This window comes from Corvus hawaiiensis, chromosome 1 (assembly GCF_020740725.1).
Source record: "Corvus hawaiiensis isolate bCorHaw1 chromosome 1, bCorHaw1.pri.cur, whole genome shotgun sequence".
NCBI classification, from domain to species: domain Eukaryota; kingdom Metazoa; phylum Chordata; class Aves; order Passeriformes; family Corvidae; genus Corvus; species Corvus hawaiiensis.
In genome coordinates, this window is record NC_063213.1 from 60,918,102 (window position 1) to 60,943,435 (window position 25,334).

At 41.8% G+C, this 25,334-nt stretch overlaps 1 protein-coding gene across 3 annotated transcripts in view; it reads left to right on the top strand.

Annotated features, from left to right (window-relative positions):
* The first annotated feature begins 276 nt into the window (after window positions 1-276).
* Window positions 277-25,334, top strand: part of KIAA0319 (KIAA0319 ortholog) — a 58,314-nt gene continuing 33,256 nt past the window's right edge. Inside the window, exons 1-3 of one of the 3 annotated variants that reach the window (XM_048307544.1) lie at window positions 277-590; window positions 12,869-13,034; window positions 21,824-22,596. In XM_048307544.1, coding sequence (XP_048163501.1) covers window positions 12,986-13,034; window positions 21,824-22,596 — 822 coding nt within the window. In that variant the 5' untranslated portion in view covers window positions 277-590; window positions 12,869-12,985. Of the gene's footprint in view, window positions 591-629; window positions 877-12,868; window positions 13,035-21,823; window positions 22,597-25,334 lie in introns of those variants that run through there. The other 2 variants (XM_048307527.1, XM_048307535.1) reach the window with 2 other exon arrangements.

Below are 25,334 nucleotides of genomic sequence, written 5' to 3' on the forward strand. Positions count from 1 at the left end.
GTAAAAGCCCTGTCGGTGTAATCCGTGCAAAGTGCCACGGCTCCACCGCAGCCGTGTCCCGCCGCGTGGGGAGAACGGCAGCGGGGCCGCCGCGCCGAGGGGGCTGCGACTCCCACTCTCCTCCTCTTCAAAATGGAGACGCGGCACCTCCTCGCCTTACTGCCGGCAGGCAGCCCCCTCCCCCCCCACCTCGGATGGAGCTGGACCGACCCCACCTCCCCGCCCGAGGGCCGCCTCACACCCCTCCCCTGCCATGCCCAGGGCGGCTGCGGCTGCCCACAGGTGTGGCCCGCTCCCGTGGCGGCGGGCGGTGCGTGCCCGGCGGTGTCTGTGGGCAGCGATCCTGCGCGGAACGCGGCGGCCGCCCCCCGGGAGCGGCGTGGAGGGACGGCGCCTGCTCCTGAGTCAGCAGCGGCGAGGAGGAGGCAGTGGCACCTTCCGCCCTGCCCGGCCCGGCCCGGCCCCGGTCCTGGTCCCGGCCCCGGTCCTGGTCCCGGCCCCACGCCCGCTCCCGGCTCCCGGCGCCCAGCACCCGCGGGAGGGAGCGAGGGAGGGGCGGCGGGGCCGCGCCGGCTCCTGCCCTCCGCTAGGTAGGATCGCCACGAGATAGGATCGCCCCAAGATGGGATCGCCGCCGCGGCCTGGGCGAGGGTGGGGAAGGGGCGGAAAGCGGAGCCGGTGCTCTGGGTGAGGCTGGGCTGAGCGCTGGGCAGCCGCCCTCGGCTGCTGGTGGGGCGCAACCCGGGCTCCGGGGGAAGGAGCGCTGGCACGGCTGGGAACGCCGGGCTGGAAGGCTGCGGGACAGCGGTAGCGATGAGCCACCCGGTCTTCCAGGGAGTTCTTCACTCCTTGACTCCCCCGTCTGCGTGTAGCAAAGTGTGTATCCTGTGCGACCTGTTAGGCCGGGAGCGTGGGGAGATACAACAGTGGGCTGCTTTGGGGAAATGTGTGTGCATTGGTGTTTAGTTGGCAGATAGATGTATTTATTTACGTACGTGTAGAAAAATAAGTATTTATGTATGAAGGATCAGTTTTGATAGGCTATTTCCTAGGTGTGCATGTGCATTTAGCTATGTCTGATATTAGATCAGAAATCATAGCATTATGTTGTTCTCTCTGTGTGTGTGTATTGATATTTATGTATCCAAGGAATGTAAGAATATTACCCTCCCCAAGCTGCTCTCCAGTGTCAAAGTGTGTTTTTGTTACAGCCCAGACATGTATTTATATGTCTGCTGAGCATGGTGCTAGTGTGTAGTATGTGAAATGCTTTGTCAGATTGCATTCTCAGCAGTAGAACAGAGCTTAAACAGGAGAAAGTGTTATGTGTGATTTTTATATCACTGTAGTTTTGGGTGTTATCTGTATTATGATTGCTATACAGGAACAGTTCCATCCTCCTCCTGACCCCCTTCAGGCCCCTATTGCAGAATAGTCAGATAGCTGAGGGAACAAAATTAAATGCGAACTGTTTTGCCCTCTGTTCCTCCCTATCTGTTTATACTGTATACATGTTCCTCACACTGACTGCATTGCCAAGAGAGTGGATTTGATATATTAAACTCTGGGGTAGGTTCTCTATCTGTTTTTGCCTTTAGTAGTTGGAGACTGGTCCTCAGCCACACAACTCTGAGAGATGTTTTTTCATGTAAGTATCCAGCTCTTGTGTTTGACAAGATCTGACTGTTGCAGTTGATGTTTCACAGTTAGGCATTGCATTGAGCTAAATTTGAATCTTTAAAAACCTGGCATAATACAGAGTTAATAGGTGATACTGTCTATACTCATTTTGGGAGCTTAGATGATGGGAGGTGAGCTGCTCAGCATGTTATGGGTCTGAGTGGTGCAGGTGAGGTGAGACTGTGTGTGTACAAGCTTCTTGGGCTGATGCTTCTCCCCTAAGCACAAGGCAGTGGAGAATGCAGTATAGCATGGATTTTACATTATTTAAGGTAAGTGGAATTATGGTCATGGTGGTCTGTGGAGTGTGCTGTGTGCTGGGGCTGCTTGCCCAGTTTAGTCTTTTCCCCACCATTTCCTTTGGAGAATACTGTGATGGAGGGCTGGAGGAGCACTTCTGTAACACTTCTGAAAACTTCTGGTTCCACAGAGAACACATGCAGCTATTAATGTGCTTCATCTTCACTAGTTGTGTATCAGTGAGCTGTAATTCTGTCAATTCTAATGAGCTGCATGGAGTGAAGAAGTTTTGGCGACCTGGAGGTGCTGTAGTTTGGTTCAGCTTTGCACAGAGCTGACCTCTCACCATGGTAGTTTTAGATGCTGTCTGAGCAGGCTGCTAATTTCAGTGGCATGGAGATGGAGGAGTTACTGTGGCCAGGTTTCTGAATGTGCTAATGAAATCTCCATCAGGAATGCTTTAAAAACAGTTTATTCTCTCTCCTACCTATATACTAAGACACAATATCTGTTTTAGGTGGAGTCTTTCCAACCCTTTCCAGCTGTACCTTCTGTAATATTGGAGCAGGCTTGCTATGGGCTTCCACATATACCAGTGGTATAGACTTTGCTTACAGATCTTTCTTTTAAGAAAGTGTGTGGGAAAGGTTTATGTATGCTAGTTTTGATATGTTAGTATGCTAGGTACTAAATGTATATCCTTAATGGGAAACTGGTGATTAAAGGTGGAGCTGTGAACAAGTGCTGCATATCCAGCAGTCTCCAATTTCAGGACTGTGGAGAAAGCAAAAACCATTGTAATGGATATTGTACCCATGGGGAGAAATCCTTCCTACTGTCAGGCAGTTAGCTTTCAATTTCTGTCACAAAGTGTCTTTCTGTACAAATTTATAATCTAATATAACAGCAGATATAGTTGCTTTTCCATTTAAGCATCTAATCTCTTTCTGAATGATGCCAGGGTATGACCACTGAGTATTTTTCAGGATGATGTGACTTTGTACTGAGCAGATTGGAATTGAGTCAGTGCAGTTGGAGATAATATGAATGTGGTTAGTCTAATGCCATTTTTCAGCTAGTTAACCTTGGTGAAGGGGCAGTTCAAGGGTTGTTTCCTGTCCTAGTGCATTTTCTTTGATAAATCTGTCCTCTGTACACTTTGTTAACTGTTCTGCATGTTGCAAGGAGTTCCCCTAGTAAAATATAGATGGGTTTTAGAGAAATAAAACATGCTCAGTTATCTGAGATTGGGCTCCAGAAGTTTGCATCTTAGGGGGGTGTGTGTGCACAAGTGTGCTTTAGGTGTTTATTACAAGCAACTGGTTTTCTGAACAGCCGAGTTAATGAGAATTTCTTTAAAGTTGTGTCTTGAGGTCAAAAAACCATTTTTTCACTGTCTTTACCTGTGCCTCCTCATTTTTGCCATGAAGCTCCCTCTTGCCACAGACTGGACTGATTTCATGACACATGGGCTACCATTTTCAATTATGGAAACTGGATGGCATATATTATGAGGTTTGAGCCTGTAGATGTTAAAATTGCAGCTTTGCCTTCTCTGGCCTGGTTGATTTTACAAAAGTCATAAGAACTTCCTTCTGGTAATCTCTTCTTCTCTGGTTGAAATCAATTAATGGCTTAAAGGGTACCTAAGTGAAAAAGAAAAGCTGTCAAGCAAGGTTTTTCTCTGCAGGAGAGCAGACTAACAATGGACATAAAAACTTGACATGCTCTTGACATCCCCATGTCTAGAAATGGATGTGCAGCATCCAACTACATTAAAGCTCTTTTCTTGAAGGTGATAAAGTAGCAAGACAAATTGAGAGAGTGTTTATGTACTTCATTTGGAAGATTTGGGCTTTTCTGGCTCTCTGCTGTTGTACCTATGCCCCTTATGCAAGCTTTTTCTCCTGCGGTGTGTGTTATTGTATCTCAGGCAGTTGCTGTGTGTTCAATACTCTAATCTCAGAAATGGTCAATTAACTTTGTTGACATCAATACTTATATTACTTGATCCAGGCTCTGCCAATCAATCTGTGAACAGCTTTGAAAGCTTTCATAATTAGGTACGTTGGATTTTATCACACCATAGCATGATACAAAAATATTACCTAAAATCCTAGCACATCTATTTGACTTTGAGTGTCACACTAATGTTTCTTCTACTGTATGATGCTTTGTTCATTATTGAAGGTAGTATGTATCACCTGCAGGCCATAAACCAGAAAGTTTGCATCTCATATAAGGGAAGTGGGTTCAGAGAACTTCTACAGTAGAATTGTAATGTGGTAGTTTTCATTGTCTTCCTCCACAATGTTTGCATTGTGAGTACTATTAGTGCTGGAGTGTCAAAGTAAAATTTAGTCATTAATTTAAGTGCAGCAATTCAAATTGCACTGGACAATAACATAAACATTTTTGCAACTCTTTCTGTAGCTAGTGTTGCTTTGGTTGAGGTTATAAACTCGTTTTTTTGAGACAGCCTCGTGTGACAGCTAGCCTCTACATTTCAAAGATAGAAAGTGTCTGCAATTTCCTTTGAAGTGTGATCATCTCTGTGTTCAGCACTTCTGAGATCAGTGTCCGGGGTTCCTGCATAGTATGTTTGCAAACCTGGTCTCCAGTCTGCAAATATTAGCTTTGATGCTTAGGTAGAAATCATGTTACAAGAAGAGTCATCTTTAAATCTTCTTTTTAAGTATTAGGTACTAAATAGCACTATTATTGCAACAGTTGAATTGCAACAGTTCAAGTTATCATAAAAGACATCTTCTAAATCCTAGCAGTGACTTAAATGGGGTCATGACTGTCCCATGAAGTTTTTCTTAAAAAAAAAAAAAGGGCATTATTTAAAGTCTCAACTAGTCTATGAAAACTATGAATCTTGTGGTTTTAAATTGTACGGTTTTCTCTTCAGCAGAGAAAGAGGGGGTTTTTTTCTACTGAAAATTGAGACCTTTTCAATAATTACTGTCGTTCAGGAAATGGCATTTTAAGAAAATTTGTCAAAATCCTAAGAACTGCAATTCAACAATTACCATTTCGATTAATTGTTCCTTTTAATTTGTGGATGTGGAATATAAGTGGAAAAAAATTGCTCTTTCTTTCAGCTCAATGCTATAGCAAAACTTTTTGTAGTTTTAGGATAGTCATTTTTGACCTTGAGCAAGTGCAAAATCAATACATTCTTGTGTTCTGTGCAATTATGTGATTCAGATTAAACTATCCATGTGAGAATCTTTCTTCCACCTCTCCTTATAATTTCCTCAAGTTTCTCCAGAAGCATCAACCTGCACTTGCAAATTTTCCCTCTGCTGCACAGGGATGCCTCAGCACCTAGCTGGAACCCGCTGTGTGGGGCAGCTTGCTGTGTGTAATTGCTTTCTGCCATAATGGCGCTTGAAGGAACTAGGCAGTCGATTGAGACCACACGACTTTGTCACACAGGCCTTCAGTCAGCAGTTGAGCAGTAGCACATTTGGATTCTGCAAACTGAAGAAGATTTCTACCACCTTCTATGCAGTTGTACATGTCTTTTTTGCAGGCAGTTTCCTAAATCTCTTTTTGCGTTTTCTATCTGAAGCTCAAAACTGATGTTATGTACACCCATTGGATAGTTTTCTTCTGTGATCTGTTTTCCTGCTGGAAAAAAAGTAGTTAAATACTAGAAGATAGATAGATCATTTGATAGATAGATAGATTGATTGATTAATTGATTCTGAACTACCCTTCATGGCAGGCTAATGACAGGCTAGATGAAAATCCAGAGGATGGTGCAAGGTTGCTTTGCCTTGCCTCTGTGCTGTGGAAGGTACAAGATACCATCTTATTCCTTCAAGCTCTCCTTCTATGGGTCTCACTTAATTTTCATTGTGGTGTAGATATTTGAAGATTGCCTCACCAGTTCTCTCTCCTCTATGTCCTTGTAAAAATGGAAAGCAAATGGAGACTGAGTATAATGGTTTAGATGAGTTGTCCAATAGTTTCACTGCCTTCTGAAGAGAAATATTTTGATGTGTCTGGCCTGTCAGTGGGGAGAGAAAGGCTCTCAGGTGTCTACTGATCTCACTCTCTGCTACTAACTTTTCCTAAGGGTTAGTATTTGATTAGTCTTCCCTCCTTGCTGGGCTGGCTGACCTCAGGGCTATACAAATGTATGTATGGAAATGAAGTAGTAACAATCCTGAAACATGTAAATCCTGACACTAACACAAATAGTGTTTTTACATCTTAGCAGAACAGTTCCACCATTCATTGGTGGGTTTAAAATATTCTTTCCTTTCTTATCAATAGCTCTTGACAGCATATACCCCTGCTAACTCTCTCACCTTTAGGATTTCCACAACTGTTTGCTCTCTCCATGGCAGTTGTAATAAAGGCTGCTTAAATCTTGTAGAATAAAACTGCTCTTTGTATGCAGCACTGCTCTTTCCTCTTTATCTGGCTGTTTGGTGTCACTTAGCAGTTGACAGAGCTGTGGATACCAGTGGAACTAGTGGAGCACATACTATCCAGCTTAACATGGCAGAGTATATTCAGCTATTCAGTTTGTTGTTTTATCACCACTTGCTGTTTGGGCCCTGGACTTGACTGGGGAAATTGATACAGAGTTGGGATGTAATGCCAATCCAACGTCAGCCTTCACTAAGACCTGTGGGAGACCCTCTTAATGAAGCAGAGAGATGTTTGCAATTATAGCTAAATCCTGCAGCTGCAATAACTTTCCATGAGTAGTCATGGTTTTGTTTTCAAGTATAGGTACCTATTGTTAGAAAATTGTGTGAGAGGAAGGTGACTTTGCACAGGTCATAAGCATTGATGACTCTGCAATATCTTCCTCATCTGCTGAAGGGTTTGAAAATTATCCCCTTTATTTAGATGCCTAACTTGTAGCTGTTTTGATGATGTGTGTTCATATAGCACGTGTTATTGTTAGAAGTCCTAGTGTCTGCATGTGTCCGGAGTTTTTCTCTCTCTTACTAGGGACAAATGCTACTGGCATGAAGTTTAATTTTCCTCCCCTCTGCAGTATTTATGCAATGTTAATTAATGCTCAGCTATTAAGTAACTGTCTCAGGTATTAATGCAGGTACCATAACTGATAAAATAACTAATTTGAATTCTTCATGAGGGATGGATCTCCTGAAGGATTTTCTTGTATTATGTTTAATAGAAACACTGACAAATATGTGTGTGCGTGTGTGTTTTTGTGTACAGACACTTTCATTAGGTGTGGTAATACGTTATTTTACTCAGCCAGCCTGCTTTATAAAGGAAATGTTGTCAGTTCAAAAACAATGTTTTTGCTTTACCTGTGTGGTGAGTTTCAGATGCTGTTTCAGTATTTCTTTTGGCATGTTCCCTAGCTGTGCTAATGACCAGAAGGGCAAGGAGGCAAGGAGCCCCTGCCTGCCTTTCTCCCCAGTGCCGGTGTGGCTGAGCCCAGTGTTCAGGGCCCTCATTCTCCTGGAGGTTTCTGCTGTCTGGCAGTGCTCTTTGATTGCCTTCATGACACCATTTGTCCCTGTCTCTGATTTTTTTGGCTTGCAGGGATTCTGCTACACCTTTTGTGGAATTCCAGCATACTGCCTTATGCTCTATTTGCAGGTTTGCCGATGTAGGATTTGAATGTATTCCCAGACACAGGTAATTCAGTCTGTACACGTTCTTACTGCTAATGGCCCTGGCCTAATTATGTGTAGGAAGTGGCGATATAGTTCTGCTTGGCTGATCCCTTTCTCTAAGGGAGAAAATTACTTGAGTCTGCATTAAAATTAAGGTGAACCAAAATGCAGAGTGAGATCTGGCATGGAGGAGAGGGGGAATATGAGGGTAATTTCTTTTCCTTGCAAATGTGTTGTACTTCTTGTGTTATCTATGAAAAGGTGTTGTGATCCTGATCAGCAACTGCATATGTCTAAAAGATCATGAAGTCAAAATGTTTGTAAAGAGGGATCAACTCAGAATTTCCCCTTGTTCTGTTGGCTAGAGCGCTGCCAGAAGCTGCCAGCCGGAACAGAAAAGCATAGTGTTCAGAGTAAGGCAATATATGTATAATACGTACCTGTTTTGACCATACCTGCTTCTCAAGGCTACCATCCCTCTTCTAGCTAAGAGTGCAAGTCAGACTTGAACTCTTAAGAGCCAAGAAATGCCAGAGTAATTACCAGCAATGGTGTCTGCTTGTGTTGTTACAAAAATAACAGGCTTTGTGTTATATGTGAAGGATAGAGACACAGCTAGCAAATTAATCTTGTGGCCTTAGTTATTTTTAACTGCTGGGATTTCAGGGCTGGCCACCTTAAATTTTAATGTGTCTTACGTTTGTGTGATGAAACTTGCACTTGTGTGGCACAGAAAAGTATCATGGGGAAGATAAGAGGAGCATTGCATGCACACACCGCTGCTCTGTTTACTGTTTTAACAGTTCAAGAAGGCATGCAGTGTCTGGTAGCTTTGTTCTCATCTGTGAATCAGAAGCTGTGCACTGAATTGTGACTGGGTGCGCTTTGTGTCTGAGCTTGATCCTCATATCAGGAAGCACAAGCTAGTGTTGCAGTGAATACAAGCTCTTTTATTATGTGGAAATTAGGCATCAATAGATGTGGAGCCACAAAGGAGCATGGGAGAACACAGTGCTGCTTTTGTGCATTCACTGTATCCTCACATGGTGGGTCCCATCAGGATTCGATGAAGATTGTACATGTGGTCCAAAGTCTGGCATTTTGCAGCTTTGTTAAGTCATATTTTCTTAATAGAAATTAAAAAAAAAAAAAAAAACAAACCAGAAAAAGAAATCAAACCACAACCATTTACTTCAAGAACTTTTGTTTCTGAACGCAGGACAGGTAATGCTGAAAAAGTCTGGATCATTTGCACCATCTCTCAGTGTTTTTCTTAGTGTTGCTAAAAGTAATCATGTGGACTCCTCAGGGTACTGTTCTGTAAGAAATAGAAGCTGCTACTTGTCTCTTTTTAGTGACAGTGAGATTGTAAACTTGGCCTTGCAGAGGAAAAGGCCTATAAAATAAATTATTTTTCTGCCTCTGATTGTGATTAATTCTGACCTTGTGATGTTCTGATACCAAGCCTGATGCTTTTTCCTTAGGCTAAAGAACTAAAAGTCTCTTTTAGGCATCTGGTCCATTTGGCTGTTTCTGGGAATGAGTGGAGGTTACAGGAAATGCACAGTATCTCAGAAACCTTGAGCTGCAGTAATAAGTTCTTCTGCAAATCATATTTTTAGTGGCTAACAACTTTTCCAAGTCTAGAAGGATTTCCATAGAAACAAGAAAAAGGCTGTATGTGAAATTATAGTCTTACCATAATAATATCTCTTCTACCCCTCAAGAATGAATTATTTGGGGTTTGTGCTAGTAAGTTGGAAATATTTATTAGGAACATAACTTACTAATGCTCCTCTGTTTTTTTTTTTTTCTCAAAAGCCACAGAAACATTTCGAAAACTGTTGAAAGGTGAAGTCTATAAAAATTGTGTGCTCTGTACATTTCTCTGGTTTGGTTTGAATGTTCTGAAATAAAACACCAAATAAAAATAATCACTTTGAGTAATGTGTTAGAATAAATGTGCATGGGCAAGTGTATGCTGCTGGATTCAGCTGGAAAGGCTTAAGAAGTCATCTCCTTTCAGCTGGACATCCCTGCCTGCATAACTGAGAGCAGGATAAATAGACTTTATTGTGGTGAGTGTGACCATTACTGGCATATTGTCCAAGAAGGTTGTGGAGTCTCTATCCTTGGAGATACTGGATCTGTCTGCACATCATCCTTGGGAGCCAGCTCCTGGCTGCCCCGCTTGAGCTGGGGGGCGGACAAGGTGACTTACAGAAGTCCCTTCCAACCTCAACCATTCTGTGGATGGGTTTTGTTAATCTCCATAGTTCATTTCAGTATGAAATTAAACAATTTCCTTTGCTTCACTTTTACAATGAAGTCAAAAGACAAGGCTCCATGTTGTAGGACCTTCAGGACTGGCTCTTTCCCTCTTGCGCACAAGTGCTCATTTCTGTTCAGTTGCCAATGATCCTGTACCCTGACACTGCTTAGTGGCTGTTTCAGTGGCTTCATAAGTGGAACATGTAGAATGACTTGGCTTAAAAAAAATAAGCACTTTTGGTCTTTTTGTCTGCTACAAAACCAAATAAGTTTATAGTTGATGGAAGGACATAAGAGCAATTAGGGAATGCAAGACAGCAAAAATGGCCCTGTTGCTGAAAATTTTGTATCATAGAAGTAGTACCTGGAAGCATCCAGACAACCTTTTGCTCTTTCTCAGGTCAAGCCTTACTAAATTTGCTGCAGAGGAGCACAGCTGTGTGTATTCTGTCAGGAATTACTTCCTGAGAGAACATCTAATTGCAGATATTAAAATGGCATCATCTTAGAAGCAGTATAGTGTTGTGTGTTTGATTTTTTTTTTTTTTATGTGATCAGAGATAATTTTTCTAATTGTTCAGCATAGGAATAGATTGGAAGACCATCTTACTCTTCACTAAGGCATCTGCCTTAGGAAGGGGATTTTGTTTTATGCTGGATAGAGCAAAGGTCACAGAAGTAGAGTATCAGGCTTTTGAAAGTTAGTAATGGTCTCTCCTGGTTTTACAGGGAGCTTTCCCAAAGCTTTATCTTTTTGTATTTGGGACAGTCCCTGCTCTAGTCATGTTCTGTAGTCATGAGTCAAGGTTTTAAAAGGTTAGAATTTTAGCTAAGAGTTAGAAGAAATTTGTATTGATTAAGATACAAAGTAGAAAAACTAAAGGTAAGCTAATGATTATTAGATGCCCAAGCTAGAGCTAAGTGATGTATTATTTGCCATTATATTTTAGTTTTAAGTTTTTTTTATAGCAGGAAACAGAATAAATGAACTGTCATCAAAACAAATGGAAACTAATAGAACCAAGAAATAATTTCGTAATAATTGATCAAAAGTAGGAGATCTTGGGCTGCGCCAAGAGGCCTGCCAACAGTAAGAAAGTAAAAAGGTCACTGTGAGGAAGATATTCCTGATGTCATCTTTCAGGACCACTGACCCAATTCGAGACCACTGGCCCAATTCAACAGAGAAACTGCGCATGCATGAAAGACTAATGATCTCATTTTAATACAAAGCGGAGAATGGGAGGTGCTGGGGTCATACATATGTAGAAGATGTAAAACTTGGAGGAATAAATAGAGAACGAAGAACCTTGTACTTTGCTGGCATGTCTTTAGGAGGCTACTCCCATGCCTCCTGCTGGTGCCTGAATAAACATAACGCTTTCTAACTTTAATTAGTTAGAGGGTCTTTTGTCCATGGATATCGAGATTTAACAAATCAGTCATTATGTTTGTGTTCTGAGCAGAGTTAATGCTTGTACCATAGGCTTGAGGAGAAATTGTCAGAGTCCAATATTCTCTGACCGGGCTCATTTAGATATTCCATGTGTACAGCATGCAATGTCTAATATCAGATTTAATTACTGTGACATGGGATTCCTGATTTAGTGAAGCAATACAAAGTATACCGAAATCACAATAAAAATATCCATTATATTTGGCAAAATATAGCAATGGCAATATACAGTTCTATCTCAATACCAATATGATTCCCATTTCTGGTCTCTATCATCCCAGCATCACAACACTGGGCATCCTCTGTCACTGGGATGGAATGTGTGGGTTGAATCTAGCTCAGGCCCATTGCTGTCTGAAATTTTTTTGTTAGTTACTCAGTTTTTATACTCTGTATTGGGTTAAGCCACCTGTTTACTTGGCTTGTGCTGGTCTGGCGTTCTCAGGGAGGCAGTCACACTTTAATGAACTAACTGGGGGAAGTATTTATACCATCAGTTGATCCACTCAGCTGTTGGTAGAACACCTAGCACCTAAAACAAAAGCCAGCCTCAGGTCCACTTTGTCTTGAGATAAATACACGTCTTGCTTTAGAAAACCTGTGGTCAGTCTTACAGAAGTGCAAGTTGCAGACCAGGGTCCAGTTGTTTGTGTGATTTAGAGACATGCCACCTATAAAGGATCCCTTCTCGGAGGGCAAAAGTCCGACTGCTGAGCTGCTAAGGTTTCTACTCTAGCTTAGTCAGCCCTGGCACATCTAAGTAACTTACTTTTCCTTTTGAAAGGGAGAAAACCTAGACAGTCTTTTATCATATAAAATTACGTGTGGCAAGGAACCTACGAAGAGCAACCAGTTAGCAGCATTTCTATGATATGTAGATATGGGCAGCTGAGATATGAAAGTCATGTAATGAACATGGGATACTTTGCCTTGAGCAGGGCTGTTCACTGAAAAAAACACTACCTGTGTTTTCATTTACAGGAGTGGTTTTTGGTCAAGCATCCATTTAGGATCCTTCATGTGGGGGGAGTTTGGCTAAACTAGTTTTTTCCTTGCATGAGTCTTGTATGAGTAATGTTGCTTTGAACTATTAATTCTTACATCTATTTGTTGTTTAGGATGCCTTACTTGGAGAATTTAGTGTTCTGACAAGGAATGTCTTCCTAGAAATTCTGGAGGAGTGTCTGCTTGCATTGCCTTGATATCTGGGAAAGAATAGCTTGAGGACTGCCTCAAAAGCTGACTTAGCACTGCGTGGATTTTAGCATGGACAATGCTGTGATTCCTCAGTTAAGGGTACCTGCTACTTTAAAGTCAGAGCTAAACCAGGGTCTGGATAACTGCAGACTGAATATTTGTGGGGTTTGAGGTACTGGAGCCCAAGAGTGCAAGTATTGCTGGGATGTTTCTGTATCTCTAGAGAAAGAGATTTCCAGGTGGGTAGTTTGTTCTGTATCTTCAGCTTGCATGATCCACTATGTCATCCATCAAGTCAGTAAGTAAGGATAAAGCCTGCATGTCACCTGTCTGTTGTCTTTTACTGTGACATTCTAATTAATGCTCACATCTGACCTATTTTTTCCTGTGCTGTCTGTTTCAGTGCTTGATGGTCACAGCAGGGCACTAAACAATATTAGAAAAAAAGAAACAACGTTAAGACCTGTAATTTCCACACAACTGGCCGGAAAAGCAGCTGTCACTGCCTTCCTGGTGCAGCATGGCATTTGGACCTGGTGTTCTCTGCCTGTTCCTATGGACATTAACAGGTAGGAGTTTACTTCTCATGTGTCTGAGTCATCCAGACAGAACAAGTGAATTAAATGCTCCTGGAGTGTGTATACAGCTGTGAAATAAATATGAATAAGGCAAGAGCTGGGAAATCTTGTGACTCCTCAGTGCAAAAAGCTTTGGTAAGGTACGGCTTCATAACTTGCAATGGAGGAAGGCAGCTGTGAGTAGCTGTTTGAAGCCAATTTCAGCAGGCTGTTTTGGGGGAGATGCATGGGGCAAAAGTGGGTAGTGGGAGAGTTCAGAGTTTTCCCTCTTTTTCTCTTTCAGGACAGCAATTTAAGAATGATGGGTTGCTTGGATTGTGAGCTACTTTTTTGTTCTGAATTATCATGAGGTGGTTTATTTATGAGTAGCATGAATGCACTGGTTCACATCTCTCACCTCATCATCCTCTCTGCAAACATATATATCCTTTCAAAAACCACAGGAAAGTCCTGTAAGTTTCTGCTTCAGCCACAGGGATAGGTAATTTATTTCCATAACCAGACAGATAAAGAATGATAGCAATTCTTAATACTGCCTCTGTCAGAGAGGTGCAAGTAGTTTTGATATGGTAACTGAAGAAAAGTATATGAAGAAGTGGGGTTTATTTCCTTAAAAAAAAAATTGAGTTCTGGCTGGTGGTGGTACTGGCAGTATTAGCAAAAACTGAGAAAATAATGCACAGTTATCTGACTTTTCATCTCTTGTAGTATAAACAGAATGAGCTGCTTCATGAGGGAGAGACTTGCTTAATGTGCTAAGGCTTAAACTGACTACTGAATTTGGAAAAGTTGGATGAAAGGGGATATGTGTTAACGTACAGCTGAGGGGAGATAGGTATTAACTATGTCTGTGCTCGTAGCTGGTTCAAATTAATCATCAAGATCACCATTAGGATCTCATATTGCCAAGCTTTTTGAAGAGAACATGGAGCTGAGTTTTTTGTTGCTGTAGTAAACAAGTTTGCCTTTTTTAAATAAAATCCTCTCCTATGAGATACTGAGTACCTGCTGTAGGGTCTATGCTAGTATCTTTAGAAGAAAACCTACAGCAACTTCAACAGAAGGCAGTAATGTGCAGTAAATACTGAAATTTGCCTGTAGAGAATGTCACAGTTTCATGCTTTTGATAATACTGTTAATTGTTAGCAGATTAGAACATCTTCCGCATGCATAGAGGAAGTTACCTGTTTTTAGTTGCAAATTTGTTATGCTCTCTTGGCTTATCTGAGAACAAGACCATTGCACTCAAACTGCTGGCCGTATTTCAAGCCTCTCCCTGTATCTCAGCTACCAGTTCACAGTGTTTAGAGGATAGTATAATCTAACAGCTCATATTATTTTAGTAAAATTGTTAGTATTTATTTCCATCTCAATAATTTGCAGTATTTTTAATACAATTAATTCCTAATTAAACTGGGAGGTTCCTGCTAATTTCCAGGATATGTTTGCTACAATATATCAGTAAATCCTCACCTTTTCTAAATCAAAAGGACTTCTTTTTAGTGCAAGCTTTAAGTTGAATTGACTCAGACTCAGGAATTTGCAAGATGTTCATTCTGCAGTTTTTTCTGCCCATGAGCTTGTGCTTTTAAAGGCTACCTTTTCTTAAAAAATCCTCCAGGTTATCTCTACACTTGTTCTAATTTAAGATAATGAGAAGACTGACTTAATATAGGAAAGAAAAGCTTGACATTCCATCACTGAGAGAAGGGAGAAACAGGCTCACTGATGAATATCATTGGAAGGATATTGGAAAACATGCTCTGGTTCATTAAAAGAATTTGAGGTGGGCTACTCTGTCCTGTTTAGGTGATGTTTATTTAGTTTTATTTGTGCATGATGGTTTTGACTAATAGCGTTTTACTGCTTTTAATGAACGTGTGGGCTGACCTTTGCTGGCTGCTAAGTGCAGAGCAATTCACTCTATCACTTCCCTTTCTCAGCAAGATGGGAGGGAAAAATATCATTAAAAACTCCATAGACTCCAAGACAGGGAGGTCATGCACCAGTTACAGTCAAGAGCAGACGAGACTTGGACTTAGGGAAGTTAATTTAATTTATTGTCAATTAAGCAGAGGAGGATAATAAGAAGTAAGAACTAAAAACACCTTCCCCTCATTTCTCCCTTTTTTCTAGACTCAACTTTACTCCCAATTCTTCTTTCTTCTTCCCCTGAGAGGCTCAGGGAGTCAGGAAATGAGGGTCGCAATTAGTTCATAATGCTTCATCACTGTTGCTCCTTTCTCCTCACACCCTTTCCCTGCTCCAGCATGGGGTATTTCCCATGGACTGATATTCTTCAAGAACTGCTCCACCATGGGTCCTTTTCACAGGGAAGTCCTCCAGGAACAGGCTGCTCCAGTGTGGATCTCCTGTGGGGTCACAGGTCCTGCTGGAAAATGTGTCTCTGTATGGACTCCTCTTCAGGGGGTTGTGGTTCAGGCCAGGAGCCTGCTCCAGCCTGGGTTTTCCAAGGGTTCACAGCTTCCTTCAGGGTTTATCCACCTGTTTTGAGGTGGGGTCCTCTGTGGGCTGCAGGGGTAGATATCTGCTTCACTGTGGAGCTCCATGGACTGCAGCAGGATAATGTACTTCACCACGGTCTTTACCACAGGCTGCCGGGGAATCCTGCAGTGGCACTGGAGCACTTCCTACCCCTTCCTCACTGTATACTTGATGTATACAGGATGGCTTTTCTCATATTTTCTTGCTCCTCTCTCCTGCCTGCTGCAGTTGTGCCAGACTTTTTGCCCCTTTCTAAATACCTTATCACAGAGGAGCTGCCACCGTCCCTGGTTGGCTCAGCATTTGCTGGTTCTGGGTCCATCTTGTAACAGGTTCTGTCCTGACAATGGGGCATTTTCTGGTGTCTTCTCACAGAAGCCATCCCTGCAGTCCATTTCGCCCTGCCTCCAACTACCAAGATTTGCCACATAAACCTAACTGATACAGATATCCATCACTGACTAATGTTGGTGCCTCTCAGGAGGCTTGAGCTGGGTGTGGCAGTAGTACCAATGAGTGTGTACCATGCCTCTATCACTCAACATCTCATGCATTTTGGAGGATTGATTTCCAAAACCTCTGGATGCAGCTGCTAATTTATCCATATAGACATTCCTTAGAAAGCTTATAATCTCATTTCACTTTTTTGAATCCATTCATTGATGAAATCAGCATATATTGAAATACATTTAAATTATTCTGGCCATTAATTACTGATTTTTTGCTAATGTATCAAAGTTTTTTTTCTCTATGAGAGAGAGAGACGACATTGTTTTCCAGCTTAGAAACAACAGTTTACTTTGCAGCTGGGAGTCCAATACCTTGGAATCAATTAAGTCTAGCTCGCATCTTGAGCAGGCATATTCTAATTTGGCATCTGAAGCAGACCTTGCAAATACTGCTGTTGAAATGCATTTCTGCAAATACAATGAATAGTGTTCTCATGGCTGACTCTCGGTTTTCTCATGTTGTGTGCATGTGTTGCGTGCTTTGTTCTGAGATTAGGCACTCCAACAAAAATGTAAACAGGGATTGCCAGGTAATTGCAGTCATAGGTGTTGTGCAGTCTAGTCTCCTGTTTTCAAGTCCACATATCCCAGGTGTAGATTATATGACCTCCCAGATTCTTTGATAGCCTTCACCAATATCCTTTTCTTCACTCTAGCAGAGGGTGTTTCTAAATACATTACAAGCCCTCAATTTTCAACACATTTCACTACTACTGGTCTTGAACTTTGGTAAAGATGAATACCCTTTTCTTCCCACATGTCTAACATGTGAAGCACAGGCCAGGAGTGTCAAGGGAAATTTAAGATATAGGTGTCCCTTTGAAATGACAGCAGAACCACTGGCCTGGGGTCGTAGTGCATTCTTTGTTACTTTTACTACCATGACTAGATATTCTAGTGTTCTGGTTCACACAGGTCTTTCCAGAGATACAAGATGGTGTAGTGCTTGATTAAAATCTTTGAGATTAGTGAGTTATGCAGTATGCCAGGTTAGTTCACATTGTCCATACCTCTGTTGGAAGTGGTCTGGCATTTCCTTGTGGAGGGATGCAATAGTTGCAGCCATGCATCTACCCTTCTGTTTTCCTGGGTTTTTCTTCTTCTCTTTAAATAGCACTTAGTTGGTTTATCAGTGACAAATAGGGATGATAACAATTCGTGGAATGAAAACAATACTTGGAAAGGATCATCAGACCCACTGAACTAATCATGATGCCTTGACAGATCCTGGAAAAAAGAAGTGTGAAGGCTGCTGTAATGACCATAAAAGCTTTGCAGATCATTGTTTGCAGATGTAACTGGGTTACTGTTGGCTATGGCTTGTGTTGAGGATTTGCTTTTCTGTAACTGAGGATTTTTTTGGATGTTTGTTCCTCAGTCAGCACCTTTACCAACATGCAAAAGAGTACTTTGTTATCTCATGTGTGTCTGTGTCTGAAGACCTGAGAGATGCCAGGGTCCAAAGAACCTTGGGGCAACCTGCAGAAAAAGAATGAAAACACTTCCATGATGTGCAGAGATGTTAGCTGCTGCTAGTGGAACCAATGCAGTGACATTTCAGATGTTGAAGTTTCCGGTGATACTGCTTTTCTGGTTTCCAGGACAGTACCTTCTGTAGGGCATTACCAAAGCTGATGGAGTATAAGCCTTTTTCATCATTTATGATATAAAGTGTGCTTTGCAGGGGTTTATAGCTCTGCTGTGGAAATTCTCTCTAGCTTGAAAATTGGAATTTTAGTTTCTCTTCTAAGATGACTGTAACCAAAAGTAAAAAGTTATTTTAATTTTGCTTCCAGAACCTAATAAAAATTGTTTCAGTGTGTTATTATAGTAGTAGGAAAAAACAAAACTTATTTTTTACTGATACAATGTATTTCATCTCAAAATTCACCAAATGAGGTAAAAGTTACTTGGATAGATTTAAAAAAATTACTAGGCCAAAAACCAGAATAGAACTAGTTTGCTGCTGAAAGAGAGTGGATGGAGCATATGGCAAGAAATCAGGGACAATCCTACTCTTCCTGTAGCAAGCTGCTATAGGATCATCCATGCTCAGGTGGTTCAGAGGCTTTTAGGCTGTGAGAATAATATGCTATGTGGGCTCTCAGTGCTGTGCTGCCAGCAAGAAGGTAATGGGATTCTGGTTAAATGTTGACTTTTCTTGGTGCAAGGTCTGAATCTGAGCTTTTCTCTACTACTGTACATTTCCTCTTGCCCGTTCTTTCTGCTTCTTCTTATAGTGCTTGCTGCCAGGGAAAGCAAACAGAGTAGCTCAGAGGTGGATAGTTCTGCCTGTGCAGGGCTTCCTGCTGGGGTGTTCAGCTGTGATGACCTCAGTGTTAGTGCACTGTCACAATTTACTACTGACTGACTAAAGAATATTTGCTGCCAAGTCATTCAAGTGCTTGTGGCTGTGTGATCATGGGGGAGAGCAGATGTTAGGTTTCCATGTCCACTTGAGGAAAGGTCTCCAGTCAGCTGCAACAGGGGAACAGCTGTGTTCCTGATGGGCTCTTGACATCAGTGGACTCATGCTCCAAGATGTGAAGGAGCAGAAGTGTGAAGCTCAAAGGTGTGGATGTTCCCTCATTAAAGGAAGGAATCTCTTTAAAATGAAACTATATTCCACACTGTGACTGTATTAGGATTTCGGTGGGGAATATAGGTTGGGTATTTTTAGGGTAACCAACTTGCCTGACTAGGTCTCTGGATATATCAGCATTGTCCTACTGTAGATGTAACAGGGTACAGCTAAAAGGAAGGGAAACACTTAGCTTGCAGAAGTTTTAGGCTATTGACTCATGTTCCAGAGGGTTTTCAGGGCTTGTAATAAAGGGAAGCAATCTTCATGTCGGTAGCTTCAATGAGTACTTCTGAAACAAAGAGCATTGCATGATGCTGGGTTTTGCCTTTACTGGTCAGAGTAGAAGAGTAGTTTAATTCCTGAGATCAGTTCACTAAAATAAAACAGCTGTGTGCTATGACCTCACACAGCAGGTAATACTGTAGCAGACACAAATGTTATTAAGTGACCTTTCATGTGGCACACATTCAGTAAATTTTCTGTAAATAAGAGACCTCCCTATCTCTATTTGAGTCCATTACAGACTGGAGATTAGATGGGGTGAAAGGGAATATGAAATTAGAGATCAGATCAAGTTCTCTCTAAGTAGATCTTACATATTTTTCATGTGAAGACAACTAGTGGACACACTCAGTGTGATGCCGAAATAGCCTGATAAATTCATCCTTACTTGCACACTTACTGCTACAGTTCAACTCAGTGTAATGCTAGATAAAGCAAGACATAAAACTTCGATTACTTTGAGATTTTTTTCTGTTCCTTATTGGGATGAAACCAGAGCCTTCTGACATTTGCAAAAGCAGGTAGCTAAGGTTTGTGGCTAGGTTGTGTGCTTGGGAGATTTTGGTTCAAAGTCATGTATCATCTTAGGAATGTGCTGAACTTGTTTCTCTCTATGGCTAAAGAAGCACCATGAATTTTGAGAGAGGTTGACTCTGCAGTGTGATAACGGATGTGTCAAACTGCAAGTGGCGGAGTGAGATTTGAAGCTGGTTGAGGACTTGAAGTCTGGCCTCAGGTTAGAGCTGTGGAGTATCCCAATTGTGGAAGCCTGTCTCTAAAACAAGAACTGTTGGTCATTCTTTTCTGAACAAGGAAATAGGGAAACTTTCAATTTATTTTTTTTTAACACACTGTTCACTTTCTGTTTCAGAAATAAGTTTAAGAAGGGGGGTGATGAAAACAGCCTTCAAAGGAGTTCTTTGGCCCACATTGGTAGTGCTGTTCCTAAAGTATACATTGTAATGAGTTGTTACTGACCTAATATTACATATTTGCACAGAGTCATGTTTCTGTTTTCCCCTTTTAAAAGCCTACTCTCTACTGATTTACAGGATTAACTAAATGCATATGGGTTGCAAAAAGACAGAATGGTTGAATGGGCTTCCTGACTCCTGTACTTCATTTTAACCCAGAGCTTTTCTGGCTCCCCTGTTCTAAAGTAGTGCAGACAACTTAAAGAAAAGACCTGTGATGATAATTCAGTCTCTGCCAGGGTCTTATGTTCTTGGAGGTAACCAGGAATGTAGAGGAAATGTTTGTAGGCAGTGTAACAGAAAAAATGCAGAAGTCTTAAGCATTTCTGGGTATAGATAAGAATACTTCATGTCTGGGCTGTGTAAGAACAGGATAGGTTTTTTTTAAGTGTGTGTTGCCCTGGATAGATTTTTTTCACTAAAAGTGTAAAGTGGAACAGTTGACAGCATCCTTGCTCTGTGTGAAGGAGTAGTTGCAGTCAGGGAAATGGTCCTTGAAGCTCTTTATCCTTTTTCCTATTCAGCTATACCTATTTGCAAGTCATCAATGTTCTTTAGGCTTTGTTTTCATTTCATGTTTTTCCTTACCCCACTCAGCCATCTCTGCAAAAACATCATACCATTTTGTCCCCTCTGTCACTCAGTATGTGGTACATTTTTTTTTTGTTTGTTTGATTTGGTGTTTTTGCACTGAACTAACCTATTTTGCAAGCTTTACATTCTTCCCAGGCAGTTTGATGCCTCATATGTATTTTGGTAGCTGTATTCAGACCATGTATTGTGAAGGAGTGTGCTGCAGTTCAGCCCAGATGAGGTGGTGGGAACTGTAAAGTGGTGCTGGATACAGTGCATGTGTAGGAGAATCTCTGCATCTCATATTCAGACCTAACCCCTATTGCCAGCCTATTCCTACTCCTTGATTTCATTTTTCCTGACCTATACTATTGTGAATAATGAGATACAAAGCAGGCAAAGTCAGCTTTTTGTTCCACTCCTGTGTTAGCTCCACAGTGGGGACATGCTTGTTTTCATTCATTGAGTTAGCAAGTCCAGTTGAAAATCAAAAGAATAATTTTCTGTTTTTACTCAACTTTCTTGAAACGTAATCAGATTTCAGAGAGAGGAATTCTGAAGAACAGTTATAACCAGGGGAAAAAACACCTAGAAAGATGTTAAAAACTGGCTGGAATATATAATATGTTGATTCATGCTTGTTTTGAACATTTCACACTCAGTCTGTAATGTGCTATGAAAATAAATCTGATGTCATGTTAAAAGATTGCAGCTTAACTGCAAATGAAGGAAAGAGGTCCATACTGGAGCAAGATCTTGGGTTTTCACATGAACTTGTGGGCAAAGCAGCAAATGTTTGAGAAATTGATCCAGGTTTTGTATTAAGAGCAGTAATTATGTTGGAGTGAGGAACTCTTCATGAAATTCAGATGAGATGGCAAATCCTTCTCCTATTTAGAGTTTTTTTCCTTCTGCCTCAAGTGAAACAATGACATGCTACAGCATCTTATTTGAGTTTTGTTTTAAAACACGTTTTAAAGATCCCAGTAGGAACATGCAGTGGGAGTAATGGTGGTACCCCATGATTTTTTTGGGTTTCTTTGTGTTCCCTGCTCTGTTCTTGTTTTTGAGGATTGGCAATTTGTTTCATCTCTATGTATTTGAATTTGTAGCCCAGGAGTAAAAGGTTCTTATGAAAAATATATCAAGATCCTACACTGAAAAATCCTCCATAGTACAAATATTACTGCAAAGGGACATGCTCAAAGAGGTAGTGGTGATGTTAGTGAAAGGAAATGAGCTTTTTTAAACAGGGTACCACCTGTCTTTGTCTTGTAAGCCGCTTATGGTCACAGTAAACTATATTATGGCTTGGTTGTAGTGCTGTGCCTTATGTTGGTGATGTTGTTTCAGGTTCCAGCTGTGAGCAGTGCAGAGAAGGAGCCACATACTCAGGTGCAGTAATATCTCCCAACTTAGAAACCACTAAAATCATGCGAGTTCCTCACGCTTTGTCAGTGTCCGAGTGCATCGCAGCGTGTTGTGACCTCTCTGGTTGTGACTTGTCCTGGATGTTTGAACGGCGCTGTTACATTGTGAACTGCCAGCACAAGGACAATTGTGAACCTAAAAAAATTGAAACTGTGAAGTCCTACCTTACCTTTGTGCTGAGGCCTTCTCAGAGGCCAGCATCACTGCTAGGATTTGGGCAAGTGATTCCAAGCATGGTCCACTCTGTGGGACTCCAGAATGAGCCGTCTGAGGAAGTGAGTAGCCTGAAGAAGCTACCTCTGCTTGGCAAAGATCCCAGCCTTGAGGAGATACCTGAATACATTGATGATTATAAAGAGTTGGAGCAGGACCCCTTTCAAGTGGGCATCAAACATGAGCAGAAGGACAGTATGGATTATACTGACTGGGGCCTGATGGTGGCAGGTGAAAATGGCTTCAACACTTCCACAGGTGATGATGGAGATAACCAGGAAGATTTTGCTGAAAAGAAAGGGGAGGCTGGGAAAGTGGAAAGCCTTCTGAATAAAAACAGCTCTGAACTGACTTCCATCAATGAACACTCCACAGAGAGGCTGTCATCCCTCCCGGAGATTACACCACTCCCTGAGAAGGCATTTGGAAGGGAAGCAGTTGTTCCACTTCTTGCACAACCTGAGAATGCTTTGCAAAAAGAGGTATGTTTGCCCCTCAGGAAGTAGGCAGGAATAATTACTTAGCAATTATTTTGGTTTTCAAATCTTCAAAAATCTCAGGTTATTGCCTTGTAATATTACAACTCTCAAATGACTTACAGTCCTCTTAACCTGTAGAAAAGGCTGAAGGGGATTTGATTAATAGGGAGGTGAATCACTAAAGGACTTTTTTTTTTTTAATCAGATGATAAGGAGTAAAGTTCCTTTTAGGGCTCTGTGGGATTTCCTTGAAAGTGTACAAATGAATGAACTTGGACCTGGTGTAATAGTGTTACAGTGGTCTTCACTTCTGACCCCTGGTGACTCATTGGAAGAAGTTAGCAGGGCAGTACTAGTAGACCCTCTGGCATCCAAAGGCCAAGAGCAGGAAATATAAACTCCTACATCAGTAAAATTAGGCCTGCTTCATGTGGTTCATGCTACTAATGCATAGCAGTGTTACAGATGTAAGTGCTGAGTTAATTTTTATAATGCTTTTTAGACATGGGAGAGGCATGGTACGTAAGGAGGGATGGTAGCAGTTTTGGACCATGATGTGCAGCAGGATGAAGTGGATAAGGTGTTTCTGTTCTCAGAATCCTTGAGTCTGATAATTAGAAAAATAAGTTAATTACTTAAAATTCAATACAAAAGTCAGTATAAGTAAGATGCACCTGTTCTCTATTTATGTAACAGGTGCCTATTCTCTATTTATGCCAACTAGTTTGATCAGTTGAAACTAATGGGGCCTTGGTTTCTTAAGAACAGGGTGGGTTCAATTGGAAAGTTGAAACAGGCTGTAAATTCAACATTCCCTGGGTTTGAATCCCCTTGCCAGAGGGAAGAGGAAATTAATCAGTGTTAGCTGACTTGCTCTAAATTCCACCAGATTTTGTAACCAGCAAGTATCTCTTGCTGTAAAAATGATAATTTATTGCTGTTACTGTAGGGAAGAAAAACGCAAGCAAATAAGAAGTTGCCTGAAATCTGTGACAGCTGCGGTACTGGGAGGGGGTGATTGATGTATGGAGAACAGCAAGTCTTAAGAAACAGATAAAGACTTCAGGTAACTGGAAGCCTCCTATTAACCGCCCTGGTCCTCATGGTGGATTTAAGCCACCCCAAAACCTGCTGGGAGGGCAAGAGAGCAGAGCACAAGCAATGCAGAAAGTTTCTGAAGGTTGATGACTTCAAGAAGGTTATTGCTTTGAGTTGCTTAGAGGAGTTGAGAAGGAGAGAGACTCTGCTGAACCTTACCCTTGCAGGAAGCAAGGGGTTAGTTAGGGATGCAGGCATGAGGTAGAAGCTCCTAGGAGGGGCAGGAATAAGTCAGGAAGCAGGGTCACAACCATGGACTTCAGTAGAGCAGTCTTTAGCCTGTTCTGTGATCTGTTTGGAAGAATCACAAGGGAGATTGTCCATTGTCAGGATCCCTGCTGACTGAACTGTTTATGCCTTGTGTCTTAGAGGAGTCATAAAACTCTGAGTTCACCTAAACTATGTGGCGGAGCTGAGCAAGTTTGTTGCCTGTCTCTAAGGGATCATGTGAATACCATTTTATGAAAGTTGAGATTTCACATCCTGCAGCAGTGATAAATAGATTTATGGCCAAGCCTACTTTGTAGATCTCTACTTTGATTTTGCCACCCCAGCCAGAATATAAAGATTTTTGCTTTCTCTTTGTACACTGACTGTGTAAATGAGAGTTTATGTTAAAGTGAAATGGAGAGAAACCTGTTTCTCTTTGGGACGCAGAGGAGTCATTCTTGTGTGATCTTAATATTATGCTAACATTATGGTAGCACAGCCACTGAAACTCCAATAGAAAGGCTGAGGAATGAGCTTGCTGCTTTCAGTGCAGAAGGGGTGAAACTCCAAACCTGGATCAGTCTTTAGCCGCAGCTGATAATGATGCTGGAGAACTGGTAAGAGAAGTGTAGTTAGAAGGTGGTTGGGATGTGCTCTGTGAGCAGAGCTGTAGAAAGAGAGTTGGTGGGATAACATTGAAAGCTGTTCATTACGTGTAATTAGAAATGGCTCTAAAAGCTCTCTCTTAATGTAGAGAAAGAATCTGGGGAAGCAGAAAGCTTTGAGAAACTGCCAAAGCCTAAGAAGCCTTTGTTTCCTAGGTGGGAATCCTTTGAATTTAGACGTGTGGAGAAATGGAGATGTTGAGCAGTTTTAGCAAAGAGTTTTCCCTGGCCTTCCCTAGAATCAGCTTCAGCCCAGAGACATCTCCTCTCCCTTTCCTGGTCTCCACTCCCCTTCTTTTCACTGCAGATTATGCACAGTCGCTTTGGTGAGAAAACAGGTGGCACAAGAGGTTGGGGTCAGTGCATGGTAGTTTCCTTTTTGCCACTCGTCACTTCTTTCTCTTTTCTGCCACTGTTCCTTCCTTTTCGTTTCATCTGCACTGGTGTGGGCTTCTTTGTGGGCCTCAGTTCCCTGGGAGGTGGCATGGAGTGCCTGTTTCCAAGAGGGCATCTCCAGCCCTGTGCACAAGAATGTTCGCTTCCAGATGTTTCCTCTTGTGTCTCCTGTGTTGCATCCCCCCCCCATCCTCCTGTGTCCCCTGCCCACAGTGGCTGTTGCCCTTTTTTAACTAGGTTTGAGAGGTTGCAGTGTTGGTGCATGGTGGCTTGATTCCATCCACTGCCAAACTGCCTGGGACCACAGCCAGCCCTCTGCCGCCTAAGCCCCGCCAGGTATGCCTAACACAAATTTTCAGCTTGACTTAAGTT